The 14,283-nt window shown below is 41.6% G+C and overlaps 1 protein-coding gene across 1 annotated transcript; it reads left to right on the top strand.

Moving 5' to 3' along the window:
- Window positions 1-1,168: 1,168 nt before the first annotated feature.
- On the top strand, window positions 1,169-9,026 carry LOC108237992 (charged multivesicular body protein 1b-like). Its single transcript, XM_017419766.3, has 8 exons — window positions 1,169-1,324; window positions 1,652-1,749; window positions 2,721-2,867; window positions 5,660-5,728; window positions 5,846-5,953; window positions 6,035-6,078; window positions 6,169-6,241; window positions 8,295-9,026. Exons 1-8 carry the CDS (start codon window positions 1,309-1,311, stop codon window positions 8,340-8,342), a joined length of 603 nt encoding a protein of 200 aa, XP_017275255.1. The 5' UTR covers window positions 1,169-1,308; the 3' UTR covers window positions 8,343-9,026.
- Window positions 9,027-14,283: the final 5,257 nt, after the last annotated feature.

The raw sequence follows: 14,283 nt of genomic DNA, 5'->3' as shown, positions 1-14,283 counted from the left end.
CACCACAGACCAGGTATGCAAATATGTCTGGGAATGTCAAATGGGGTAAATGATCAGGGTTTCTGCTCCAACTTTGTAGCTCAAACGGGTCGATATGTTCAATTTTAGCTAGTTTGTCTATGTAGCATTTTTTGGCTTCTGGGAGAAACTTTTCGCGATATAGCCCACATTTTTTTGAGCTGCTTTTCAGCATTATGGAAGCGGTAATACGACAAAAACACCGGAAAATCTTTTGTTTTGGTTGGTCGCCTTTAGAAATGGCGCCGAGTGTCAGCGTGTGACGTAAACGTCACGCGCAGTGACGTAGGTTCCAAAGTTTCTTTTCTTTCCAAAGGAAAAAAAAAGCCTTTTGAGGTTTCTGAAATGGTTACTAAAACAAAGAAAACCTTTTTTTTTTTTTTTTTTTTTCAAAATAGGTTCTTTTTGACCACATAGAACTGAATAAGTGTTACATATCCAATGTAGTTGCTGAATGTTAAAACAGTCACTTAAACTTTAGATGTTTAAAAACCTTAAACATGTCAGCTGTGGAAATATTAAGATACAACTTTTAGTTGTAGCATTATTATAGATATCTTTGATTTTCTGTCTTACTTCTAAGAATTCAATTTCTACAAGGAGGATCGCTGTTGATGTACAAAAAACGGATAGCGGTGTGCTTTCATTATATGTTACAACGGCCTGCCATAAACAGTTACAACCCCGTCAGTGCAGAGCGTGTCAGAAGCGCCGGCAGTTTCAGCCAAAGATAAAGAAAGGTTAAGACAGTTCACGCATGGTTTTCCGAGTCGTCGTGTACAGGTCCAGTCAGTTTAGGTGTGTTCTTGTAGCACTGTCATAAAAACATACGTGACAAAGATTTGTATGCGTAATATTCAGTTAAAATAATTTTATATTAAACAGGTTATCAAAATGTGTCTAAGTTTTAAGTATGAAAAGAAATTCACGAATAATCAGCCCAATCATGGCACCATAATTTGATTGCTTGTTTAATTTAGTCAGTTTCCTAAAGCGCTGTTATTTCATACCCGAAGATTTTTTTCAAAATAAACAAACAAACAAACAAACAAACAAAGGGACAGAAAATTATACTATTATTAGACATTCACTTTGACAAGACAAATGACTATTAAGTGTAAGCAAAGGCGGAAGTAAACACAAGGGAAGCCTCTTGCTACATTAGCAAAGATATTTATGTAAAAAAAAAAAAAAAAAGTCAAAACAAAGATCTAGGCGTCAAACGCGTGACTGGATGAAACTTTGTCCTTTTGAACGTGGCAAAACGTGTCCCCGAAAGACACCGACATCATGTCCAACATGGAGAGTATCCTTTTCTGTGGACTTTGACGCCCGCAACAGCAGACACGTTAGCATGTTAGCAACCGTTGCTAACCATAAACCGTGAGCGGTTACTGGCCGACCTGCCCCGCCGGTAACCTCTTCCGGCCATTGAGCGGAGAAGGAAAACAGTAACAGCTGTCACACGACAGGTTTAATGGCTCTGGTTAATGTTTAACCAGGAAAAAGAAGACTTTGTTCTGTGTCGTGAAATGTCCCAGGCTCAGTAAGCAAAAAACAACAAACAAAAACTGTTCCTAACCTGCGTCATGAAGCTATATTTATATTAGCAGCCCTTAACAAGCCTCACAAGAACACCTGTTCAACCTCAGGTTTGCTGCTAAGGAGCTGCAGCGAAACTCTAAGAAATGTGACAAAGAGGAAAAGGCAGAAAAGGCTAAAGTGAAGAAGGTTTGTCTATCAGCCTTTAGGCTTATTAAACAGGGCTCCTGCACAGTCTTAAAGGTGGATTTTAGTTTGAGCTTTTTTTTTTTTTTTTTTTTTTTTTTTTTTTTTTTTACAGCTCTCCACATTTCTAGGAAACGCTCAAGCAAGTAGTGTTTGCCACGATGATTGCAATCAAAAGCTGAAGGTTGTCGCCAATCAGTACCTTGGTTTACGACGGAGAACCCGTCAATGTATCATAAATGGCTGTGCCTCAGGTGATAAAACGAGTCGCATTAAAATTTCAGCTCACTACCCCTAAAAATGGACATTTTTGTGTTGGCTGAGGTCGACTGGCCACGGTGGACATCTTGAACCAGGTTGACTTCGGGAGTTAATCAGTTGTAGACGTTCATCCGGTGATTGGGGTCTGAGAGTGTCATCCAAATCTGTCCAGTGGTTCCTAACGGACAGGCTGAAACACCATCACCCACCCTAATGATCTATGTTACGCACGCAGGGTGCAGCTTTTCAGTCACAAGGGTCCTAACTCAGCCCGGAAACATACAAAGTCTCCTCCATTTTTCTGTAAATAGGACCAGCTTGGTGAAGTTTGAGGTTTTCGTGGCGAAACTGATATTTACAGTTTTACAGTACGGCAGAGGTCTCTAACCCTGGTCCTGGAGGGCCATCATCCTGCAGGTTTTACTTGTTTCTCTGCTTCAACACACCTGATTCAGTGGTTAAATCACCTCTTCCTGTTCTGCAGAAGCCTGTTAATCACCCATTGATTCAAATCTGTTGTGTCAGAGCAGAGAAACAAGTAAAACCTGCAGGATGGTGGCCCTCCAGGACCAGGGTTGCCCGCCCCAGCATTATGACGTCAAACGCTGCCCAGAATTTGGCAGAGAAATCCGACAATTTTTGGAATGCCAACATGGAAGCTGCGCTGAAACCCTGATCACAGCCTGTGTTACGTGTTTGTCTCTGTTTCTTAGGCGATCCAGATGGGTAGCATGGAGGTGGCAGCCATCCACGCGGAGAACGCCATCCGCCAGAAGCATCAGTCCCTCCACTTTCTGCGGATGAGCGCCCGGGTGGACGCCGTGGCCTCGAGGGTCCAGACAGCCGTCACCATGAACCAGGTTTGCTCTTTGTTTGGCTCGGCAGACACGTGAAAGTCCCGCCCGCCGGGTCTTACTGGCCCACACAGATGTTCCTCGCAGATAGCACGGCTGACCTGGTCTAACCTGTCGGGTGTATTTTTAGGCTCTGCCGTTTGTTTGTGTTGGAAAATGACGCACGGTGGATTTTATGTCGGTTCGTTTTATGTAATTCTTTTTTAGGGCTCAACTTTAAAACTCAAAAAAAAAAAAAGCAGCTGACTTTTTTTATTATTATTATTTGTCTGCCTTCTCAAAAAAAAAAAATTGGACTGAACGTTTGTTTTTAAAGGAAAAGAACACGTGACATTAATGTTATTACACATTTTAGTGCCTAATTGAAAACTGCTGATAATTAATTTTCAATTATCATATCGCCTGATGCCTTTCATGTCAGAGTTTTAAACTATCTTATGACGAGTTGTAGCCGTTTTTCGTAAATAACATTATGAGCAATCTCGTGCAGATGCCACGCTCATAGTATGTGTTGGGGATGACTCTCAGCTACTACCACATCAAATTTCAGCCCAGTCGCTGTAAAATTGACCGAGTCAGAGCCATCTTTGTATTTACCAAAGTTGCCTAGCTGTGGCGGCCATCTTGAATGGAGTGGACTCCAAAAGTTAATCAGTTGTAGACGTACATCTTATGATTAGTTCCTGAAAGATTCACTAAAGTTTGACCAGTGGATCATGAGATGTTTTGCTAACAGACAAACAGGGTTGACTCCGACAGGTAATACTGAAGTTTTTATACTGAAGATCTCATGCAGAGTGTTGAGTTTAGAGTATGTGTTGGGAATAAATCCCACCTATTACCACACCAGATTTTAACTCAGGGTATTTAAATGTGACCGAATTACAGTCATGTTTCTGTTTTCTAAGGTCAGTTGGCTGTGGTGGCCATCTTGAATAGCATTGACTCCGAAAGCAAATCAGCTGTAGATGTCCACCCAGTGATTAATTTTAGCAAGTTTTATTCAAACTCGTCTGGTGGTTCATGAGATATTTTGCTAACAGACAGACACAAGCGCGCATACACGCAGACACGGGCGAAAAAAGGGATCGTCGGCCCCTGCCTTTTGCAAAATCTATTTAACTGTAACACTGACAATAACAAGTCTTTCTTTTACCCTGTAATTTACAGATCCTATAGTTTTCAGTGATTTATTGTAAAATCTAAAGGCACTACAGGCTGCAGCCTCTTCAGAGGAAGCAGACGGACACACAAAAAGACGGCAATTACACAATGTCATTAGATCTTCAGACCATATGCAATTAGCTCGTCGCTCCTTTCATGTTGCTTTAATTGGCGGTCTCTATAGGAAAGAGAACTGAACCTGACGTCTGCAGAGAGGAGGGAGCTCGTGAGGCTGAAAGCCACCTTTTAGCGGCTCCGCGTGTCACTGTGGGTCTCATTAAACATTTTACGCAGAGAGAATCGTTCGGGGAAAAGCTCATTCAGTCCAGACTAGTTTCTTTTTCTACCATATTAATGCGTAATTCTCAACCTTTAAGGAAGTCTTTCAGGAGGAGAGGGCTCTGCTTATCTGCTTGAAGGAGCTAAAGTGACACCTAGTGGACGTACCGGGTTACAGCAGCTGAAGCTTTGTCTCACTGTCAAACAGGCCTGCTCGCTTTATTAAGTTTTTATAAACACAACAACAACAGAAGACTTTAAGATTAAACTTGTTTACACACGTCGGCATGGTTGTTATATTAATTTGATGCTTCTAATGATTTTTTTTTTTGCCAGGCTGGAATAATTACAGAACATAAAACTTCAATGATTCTTCTAACAGGTGGTGCTGAAGGTTCCTGAATGTCTTTTTAACTCGACAAGTCCAAGGCCATTTAACGTCTCATTCGTGACCACGATTGACTGCAGTTGGTAGCTCCTCTTTGCCGGCATTAAAAAAAAAAGGATTTGTTACCAGTACCCAGAACAGTGGGGACTCAGTGAACATCTAAGAAGGAGATTTGTAGATTTACACAAGTTGGGAAAGTGTTTTCTAAGATTGTTGGTTCAATCAACATTTGTACGAGCTGTTCAGATGCGTCCCCACTTTCAACCTTCAGCTGAAAAGGACTAGAACCACCAGAGATCAAACCCTCCACTGACTTTAAACTGCCGGAACACCAGCGTCTCTGTCCACAGTGAAGCTGCTGTGGACAGAGACGCTGTGGACTGAGGAGGTGCCGACCAAGAAAGAGGCGAAACCTTCAAGCCCGGCGAGCCAAACACCCTCTGGGGGGAAAGGTTTTCTGGTCAGACAAGACCGAGTTATCTGACCACAGTGACAAGAAGTATGTTTGGAGGAGTCAGACCTGCAGGGTGGTGGTAGCATCATGCTGTGGTGCTCAGAGTGGATGGACTGATGGAGGTCAACCTCCAAGTTCTTCAACTTCCCCTCAGATCAGCAGCTAGACGGTCGAAACCTGGACACAGATGGGTGCTCGAACAGCGATCCCAAACTCATCAAAGCTGGTTTCTGATTGGATAAAACACGCTAACATTAAACTTCTGATTGGCCTTCCCAAAGCCCTTACCTTAAACCTACTGAAAACCTGTGGACTTGTCCCAGGAAGCCAACCAATTTAAAGAAACTCTAACATTTAACCAAATATTAGTGGGGGTCGTATGTGTATATGTGAAGCTGAATGCTTAATTTTGAGCAAATGAGAGAAAATCCATAATAAGTTCAAACTTGTGCACCCAATTCAACTCACTGAAGTTGTATGATTTGTAATCGTTTCCTGCGTTTTTCCCTCAAGGTCTCTAAATCCATGTCTGGAGTGGTGAAGTCCATGGACGCCACACTGAAAAGCATGAACTTAGAGAAGGTATAACAAAAAAACAAACCCGAACGTCGCTCTTTCATTCAGCACCACTCGGAGCGTGTCGGCAGACAGCATTCGTCACCGCGTGTTCTTCTCCTGCTTCCTCCTTTCTCTGCCCAGATCTCTGCACTGATGGACAAGTTCGAAAAGCAGTTTGAGACCCTGGACGTGCAGACGGCTCAGATGGAGGACTCGATGAGCAGCAGCACCACTCTCACGACTCCTCAGGTGGCACGCGCTGCTGTCTTCAAGCCTGAGAGAGAAAAAAATATATGTATTTTAATGTTTTTTAAATTGTTGTCTTCGCAGAGTGAAGTGGATATGCTCCTGCGCGAGATGGCTGATGAAGCAGGGTAAGAGTGTCTCTCGGTCCGAGCAAAGATTGTGTGTAGTTTTGTGGGACTGTCCTAAAGATTTCCTTTTTTTTTTTTTTTTTTTTCAAGGCTGGATCTTAACCTGGAGCTTCCTCAAGGCGAGACATCCTCCCTGGCTTCATCTGTGGCATCAGCTGAGCAGGTGACACACACACACACACACCCACCCTCCTCCTACTGACACATTTTCAGCTGTTTTAGCACCAAGAGCAGAAAGCTTTAGTTTTAAAAGCTATTTCACTCACCTGCCGTGCAGCAGGGAGGGAGTTCATAACAAACACTAGTTAAGATCGCAAAGAAACCGGGAAATGTTATTATTTATGGGAAATGTTTTGTTTTAATCTAATAAAGCAGCGTGTTTAGAAATTAAAGGCCTAGCTTTTCTCGATGCATGCCACCCGCCACCTTTCATGATCGAGATCCTCTTACAGGAAGAAATGTTTTGGTCCGACCTTAGGAATAGCGTTAGGCACTGGTGTGACGTGTTGGAGATGACTCTCAGCTACTACCACGTCAAATTGTAGCTCAGTATCTGAAGGCATGTTCGTGTTTTCTAAGGTCGGCTGGCTGTAGTGGCCATCTTGAGCCGCGTGGACTCCAAATGGTAATCATCTGTAGATGTACGTCCAATGATTACTTTAGTTACTTTCTGAGTTTCCTTACAATTCATCCAGTGGTTCATGGTGTATTTTGCTAACAAACAGGCAAAACCATGACTGTCCAAATTCACCTTTCGGCGCCACAATCTAACTCTGAAAAGAATTAATCCGATGTTCGGGGTGTAACGGAGAGAAGAGATGCAGGTATGGCAGGCAGTTCTGTCATTTAAGTGAAACACTGTGGCCATCATTTGTGTATTTATTCAATAATCCCTGAAATCAAGCATCATTTTCTCACACTAGCACTCAGCTGGCTGAGAGGTTTGAGTGTGTCACATTTCCTTTATTTTTACATTTTCACTTTGGGAGATTTTATTCAGTTTGGCTCAAATTAACTGGAGAAAACACTCCTCGGTTGTATTATATTTTTTAAGAGCCTTTCTGTTTGACACATGGCCTGTGTGTTACTCTCTACACTTCAGATTCGATAAAAATGGCAAATAAAATATGGCTTTATTATTTTGTAGTGAGTTCAGCAGTTGAAAAACCCTACATGATGTGCTACTTTAGACCAGGGTTGTCAAACTCAGTAACACAGGGGGCCAAAATTAAAAACGTGGCCCTAGCCAAGGGCCAATCTTGATCAATATTTGTTGAAAACATACATAAATGCACCCTGGTTTTAGATGTAATATGTCAAATCATTCATATAGAAACATCAAATACCTTTTCCCTGTTTCATATTATATAGAATTTAGAAGAAACAAACTTTAATAAACAAAGAAATCTAGATCGAACTTTTAAAGACACATCATTAGCATTTATATCTTATTCCGTCTTATTAACTTTTTTTCTCCTTTAAAACAGCTAAAAAACAATCAGCAAAAATCTGATCATACAGCTGCTAGCAATTAACTTTGAAACAAGAAGAAAATACAAAAAAAGACATCATACACTGTCGCTGTTACTCTGATGCACTTTAACTCAAGTCAGACACCTGAGATCATTTCTTGGCTGCAGTGTCTGATCGGTCCCGTTTCATTTTCCTCTGTTGCCCTTTTCACGTCAAAACCAAAGATTACGGCGAAATTAAAACTAATTTTTTGGCTTCAAAGGCGCTGTGACCGGAAGACTTCACTAAACAAAATGAGAAGCGACAGACTCTGGATCTGTCACAGACTGGAGGGCCAGATAAAATGCTACCAAGGGCCAGATCTGGCCCACGGGCCTTGAGTTTGACACGTGCCTTAGACCCTCTCCAATAACAAGGGTGTTTTTTGTGTCTGATTCTATGATTCTAGGAGGGGTTTTATGTATTTAAAGAAAAAAAAAATAGCGTTTGCTTCTTTTCCTTGTTGCACCGTGCCGAGTGTGACCCTCGGGTGGAGGTACGTCTCAAAGCGGGACTCAGGCGGTCCCGATCGGAGGGACATTTACAGCTGATTAACTTTTAGAGTCAACCCGATTCAAGGTGGCAGCGACTCAACCGGAGCAAACACAGAACTGTCCTTTAAACCTGTGAATTGTACCGACACTGAGAGGTCAGGCGTGCAGCTTTCAGTTTTTGACCATGTGTGTATTTTGTCTTGTCACCAGGACGACCTGTCCCAGAGGCTGTCCAGGCTGAGAGGACAAGTGTCCTAATCACCCGGAGAGGAAGAGGAGGATCGGGCTTAAGAAGTAAAAAAAAGAAAAGCTCAACCAAAGTGGAGAAACTTACTAAAACATTTCGTGCAATGTGCTCGCAGACTTCATGCTTTCTTCAGCCTCCTGACTTTGTCCGCTTGAGAGAAATCCAAAATATCAGATGACTCCTGAAGGAGGATGATGACGGTCCTCCGTAATGATCTTCATCTGCTCTCTTTGAGTCATTTTTATTGTTACCAAGCGGCTCTGCTGGTTCTCAGTACTTCAAAGGTCCTGAGAAACATAAGCTGTGTTGTGTACAGCTGGTAACCTCATTCTGGGGATGGTTTATTAATTAATTTATTTAGTTATATAAATGAAAGCTTTTCTTTAACACTTACCGCCTGATATTTTTACACCATCGTGCTTCTTTCACGGCCGAGGACATCAGGACTTCTCGTATTGTTTGCTCCTTTTTGTTTCTCTCTCGTCGTCACCAAAAAGTATTTATTTATTTAATTTTTTGTAATTAAAACAGTTAGCTCCTATTAAATGTTTAGCTTACTTTATAAATGATTAAAACAGACCCTTTTTCTTCACATAGCAGCAGCTTCTCCACACTGATTGCTCGATCATGTGCCGGAGCAAAATAACAACTGAAAAAAAAAACCAAATAAAAGAGGTTGTTTTTTTCCCCCTGTATTTTGAAGTTGTTTCAATATTTGGTTCCCTACACACCGCTCTGTCCTTCCATTTTTTATTTTATTTTGCCCCTCCTCCTCCTCTCCTCCAACAGGGAACAGATGAGAGGTCAAAGGTGTCACCTGTAGAGGAAGTGGCCTTCTGCAGCTCGCATGCCAGTGCCCCATCACACACACACACACACACACACTCACACACGTGTTTCATCATCTCAGCTGTGAGCCATTACAGGTGCCGTCCAATCACACAAATATCTATACACCAACACACACACACATACACACACTTGTGATTGGCCGGGAGTCCTCTAGTGACGCCCAGCCACCTCTGACCCTTTTTGCGTCCTCCCCAATCATCATCAGCACACACTCAACTGCATCCCCGATCATCATCATCATCGTCCCTCCCCCGTCCCCTCAGGATTGACACAAGTCTCTTTTCTGCCCATTCCTCGTCACTTTGATGAGTTTTGGTCCTCGGTTTCCGCCTCTTCGGCTCCTCGGCCGTTCCTGTCTTGCAGCTGACCTCGGTGATCCAGCAGCTGTCAGTCATTTCTGCCTTCAGCTGAATCATCTGGAATTAAAATTGCTCCCCCCCACACACACACATCCTTTTTTTTTGTTCTGTAAAAGCCACAGAATGTATTTGATGTGTTTTTGTTTTGAATCTATTTTTAACCCCTTTGTGGCTTTCTTCTCGTGTTTCAACATGATTAAAGTCTGTCAGGGCCTATTTCTCTCCGTTCATCCCCGGCGATGCCTCGGCCAGATGTGGAGGAGGAGGAGGAGGAGGAGGAGGAAGGAGGGAGGACTCCGCTCATAGTTTGGGTCCAGCTAGGTGTTGAAACCCGGCGGCTCTCCCACCCAGCGCCGTCAGCACCTCCTGGTCTCGGTTGGAGCGGCACGGCGACCCGGTGATGCCCGTCCCCGCGGTTCAACCGTCCTCGCGGTGCAACCGTCCTGCCGGGTCAGAGAGAAAACTTTATTTAGAGCGAGGGAGGACGACGAGGGTCCACTGAGGCTCTGAGACGGTGGGCCGGGACCAGAGCATGTGCTGCTGAAGCATCATTTTTAAACTGGAATAAAAACATGATCCAAATTTATAAATCTATAAATATTTTTTCCAAAATTTTTTATTTTTATTTTGGAAATTACAATTTTGCTACACACATCAGCCTGTTTTTTGTTGTTGTTGTTTTAAGTTTATTTTTCTCTATTGGAATCAAATCCAAAATTTTTTTGTAAGTAAAATAAAAGATGTGATCAAATGTCTCCTTCCAGAAAAATCTACCTTTTGATTTCATTATGATGTCAAATATTATATTTGGAATAACTGGAGTTTTTATTTCAAAGAAAATAAATTATGTGTGTTTAAATAAATTGTATTTAAATTAGCAGACTAAATAAATTGAACCAAATGACACAGATTGCCCCCCCCCTCCCACTTAGAAACCTTCAAATAAATTATTTCAAATAAATCTTAATTTGAAAATGTTTTTTATAAAGACACGATTTGCTAAAATACCCCCAGATTTTGTTTTATGTGAACTAAAGTTTGACAAAAATCTCAATGCATGTTTTAAATTAGACTGTAAATAATCACTTTTAAAAAGACTAATATCGCCTTTTAGCTTTTATGAGATGATCAGGTTAATTTGAGAATTATTTGACAATTTAAATGTCATGAAAAGAAATCAAAAATAAACTACGTGTGCAGGTCGTTCGGCCTCTGTTGTCTCACAAAAAGCTGTGTTAATTCAGCACTGCGCTTCAAATGTCAGTAAAGTTTTTATTTCACTTCAAATTTTTTCCCTTTAAAGTTCATTTCTTTCAGTGCATGTTTGGAGGATCTGAAATGAAATCCCACAAACCTCTAGATAAACCATACATTAATTTACTTAAACGTAATTCTTTAGTCTTGAAACAAAACTGCAGATTTGTAGGAGTTTTTAGATTTCTTCAACAAGCTGTTTTCATAGATTGATAATCTAATGTTCTGTTTCATGAAACACACACACACACTGGTGACTCAGTATCTTTTTAAAGTGTCATCTTAGGTGGAAAAGCTAAAGAAGCCTGGTCTTTCTCCTCTCCTCTTGCTCGTCTTCCTCCTGCCTCTCAGCTTCCCATTTGAAATATTCAATTACCAGCCGTGAAGGGTCAGGTCAAACACAGGAAGCCGAGCCGATTGGTTCTGCTCGGGTATCGATGGGCATGTGTGACCAATCACTGCTGCTCAGGGCTTTCCCCGCTCTCCATCTGCTGCTGCTGCTGCTGGTGTGTGTGTGTGTGTCTAATTGTTCCAGACCAAGGCTTCCCTCCGTTTCCACTCACCTCTTGACCATTGTGCCCCGTCAGACGTGTTAACGCTGCTTTTAATCAGTTTTACTGTCTCCAGCACACACACACACACACACACGCCTGACAACACCTGGCCCTGTCCATCCCTGCCCTCCACGGCACGCTTCATTAGGATTTAGCCAATCTCCTGCTCACACTCTTACAACCTCTCACACACACCTGACTCTGCCACCCCCGTTCTGTTAACCCCCCTCAATTTAACCCTCCTCTCACCCCTCGGCTCGTATCCCTTACAGGCTGAGGACACGGACGTGCAGCCTCGTCTTTGAGGCTTTCTGCTCCTCTTTGTCCCGATACGAATGCATCGTAGGATGTGCGTCATTATTACGTTGTTTGTGTTTATTATCCCAATGCACATCACACAGGAAGCAGTTTTCAGGTTAAACCCAAGATGGCTTTAACTGAGAAACAGAATCAGGAGTTTGAGTGGATTTTGTTTTAAAATCTCACTTAAATTTTGCTCTATTTATAGAATAATTTGAAACAACTCAGCTGTTTTCTGACATTTTGACAGTCATGCATGCTGTAAAACTCTTCAGTCCTTCCTCATTTTCTTTTTTTTTAAGTTTGCATCCAGTGTTTAAAGCGTGAGTAAGCCTGACCATCAGCAGTTTATTTTTTTTAAAAGCTGGTTTTGATAATTAAAGCTCCTAACTCAAGGGATGAACCACTACTGTGTTGCACAAAACAGAAAACGAAGCAAAAAAAACTAGTTTTAAATTATGTCAGCACTTTGGCATTTTATTAGCAGGCACATAAAAATGATCTGAAAGAGGATCCAGAAAACGAATCCATCACTTAATCGATCTGCAGTACATCTTTTTTTGGCTGAGAGATTTATAGGAATCATTTTGTTGTTGAAACAAAAAAAAACTATTGCTGGGAATGAAACCAGCTGTTTTTGTTTCTCTGTATGTTTGTAACAAAGTCCTTGAAGAGACTGTTTAAAAACAGTATTTTCATAATTTTTGCAAATAGACACACATTCATCACTTACATTCGGTGACACTTTAAAAATGGTTTATAAGTTAGATATAAGCTCCAACGTTTCACAAAGTTAAACTGCAAAAAAAGTGGAAAAAATACAATTTAAGAAGCACATTATTGCAAAGAACAACAATTACACAAATTAACATCAGCCAAATGACAGCACAGTGTGGTGTGGGTATTATTCTAACACAAATTTAATTGAAAATATATGGTTACAGTTTGTTGTGTTATTAGAAATGTTTTAACTCACTTTTTGTCTTGGTATGGTTTTCATTTTATTGTTTTTCATCAATACGTTTGTCTTTTGCTCTTCATCCTCACCTTTTTTTATTAAGCAACCATCAGTATTTTGATTTTAGCACCTATTACATACATGAACAAATGCGCCAAGCTAAGAAAAGGGCCATTATAGGCGCAGCTGCTATTATCTGCATGTTAGTATTTAGCTCAAAGCAAAGATATATTACTCAGTATTCAGAAGTAGGATACCTAACAAACTTCAGAGTTTTTTTTCTTGTTTAAATTAGTGTAATTTAAGATTTGTGAATTTAACTTCACATGCAATTTATGAAATCTGTTTTATGATGTTTTATATGATTTTTGACTTTTTGTTGTTTGCTGCTCTAGGTTACCTTTAAATCAGCTAAAGATCAGTCTTCTGAGTTTATTAACTTGGTATTAATTTATTAATGCATGAAACTATGGGTGAGAGGCCTGGGATTATAGCTGTAGCTGCTAACACGTTTAGCATTTAGCTTGGAGCACACTGTGTTTATGTACACTACTTTCAGAGTTGTTTTTTTGTGGTAGATTAAGTGTCATTTTGTGTAGTTTTATTATCTGGCTTTAAACACTTACATTACATAAACCTTAGCTGTATCCCGCCATAACTTGCGTTATTCTTTGTACCCAAAAAATCTTAAAATAGGTTTGAATTAATATCAGTTAAATCACATGGGATGGATTTTCCTGCCTTTAAGTAACCAGCAACTTAAAAAAAAATAAACATTAACATGTTATTCATGACAAGCATGTATTTGCTTGTCATAATAATCCTGTGTTTGGTAGTGACGATCCAGTTGTTGACAGGGTGTCTCCAGTGAAAGGAACAAGTAGACACATGGATCTAAAGGTCTGGATTTACATTATTAATACACTAGTGAATATGTCAGAGTGGTGTGAGTAAAGAGTGACCTGTGTGTGTGTGTGTGTGGTGCATATGGTAAAACACTCTGCAGGTCTGCTGTTAGTCACACTCCCGCGTCCCAAATTGAATTAGCGTTGACAGCGCACAGCGCCGGCCGCGTGTGTGTGTGTGTGTGCGTACCGGGGGCACTAGCTGTTGGCAAGCTGTCTGAGTGTGTGTCAGAACCAGAGGAGAAATAAGGCCTTCCCCCCTGAAATCAATTAAAGCAGCAGAGGCCTGCAGTTGTGGGGGTGAGAGGGGCACATCCTGTAGAGGGCAGCGCAGACAGACAGCACCATCTGGGGCAGCAGGCAGATCTGACCCTGGGTTGAGACATGAAAGAAGCGAGGCAGGAATACGAAGAGAGGAGAGTGCAAGCCTGTGTTAAATCACTCTTCCACTCCCCCTCCGCTCCGGCCCGCACCCTCGCTCCATCCCTTCGTCTGCCATTCGATACAGCCACGGAGCATCATTCTCACTCAGTCACCCTCCAACTCTTTTACTTATTGTCGGCCCTCTGAGGATCCGTCCCAGGAGTGATAACCTGTCATACACAGGAAGCAAACAGAGGGAAGACCGATCTATCCATCTGTCAGAGATAGGACCAAAGAGAAAAAGAATATCTCATCTCTCTTGTTCCAGAGGAGTTGATTTATAGGCTTGTATTAAATAAAACCAATGCTAGCATCTTTTTTTCCACCCGCTCTTCCTCTTCACCTCA

Source organism: Kryptolebias marmoratus, linkage group LG9 (genome assembly GCF_001649575.2).
Source record: "Kryptolebias marmoratus isolate JLee-2015 linkage group LG9, ASM164957v2, whole genome shotgun sequence".
NCBI lineage: Eukaryota > Metazoa > Chordata > Actinopteri > Cyprinodontiformes > Rivulidae > Kryptolebias > Kryptolebias marmoratus.
This window is presented reverse-complemented; position numbering and strand designations above follow the sequence as displayed.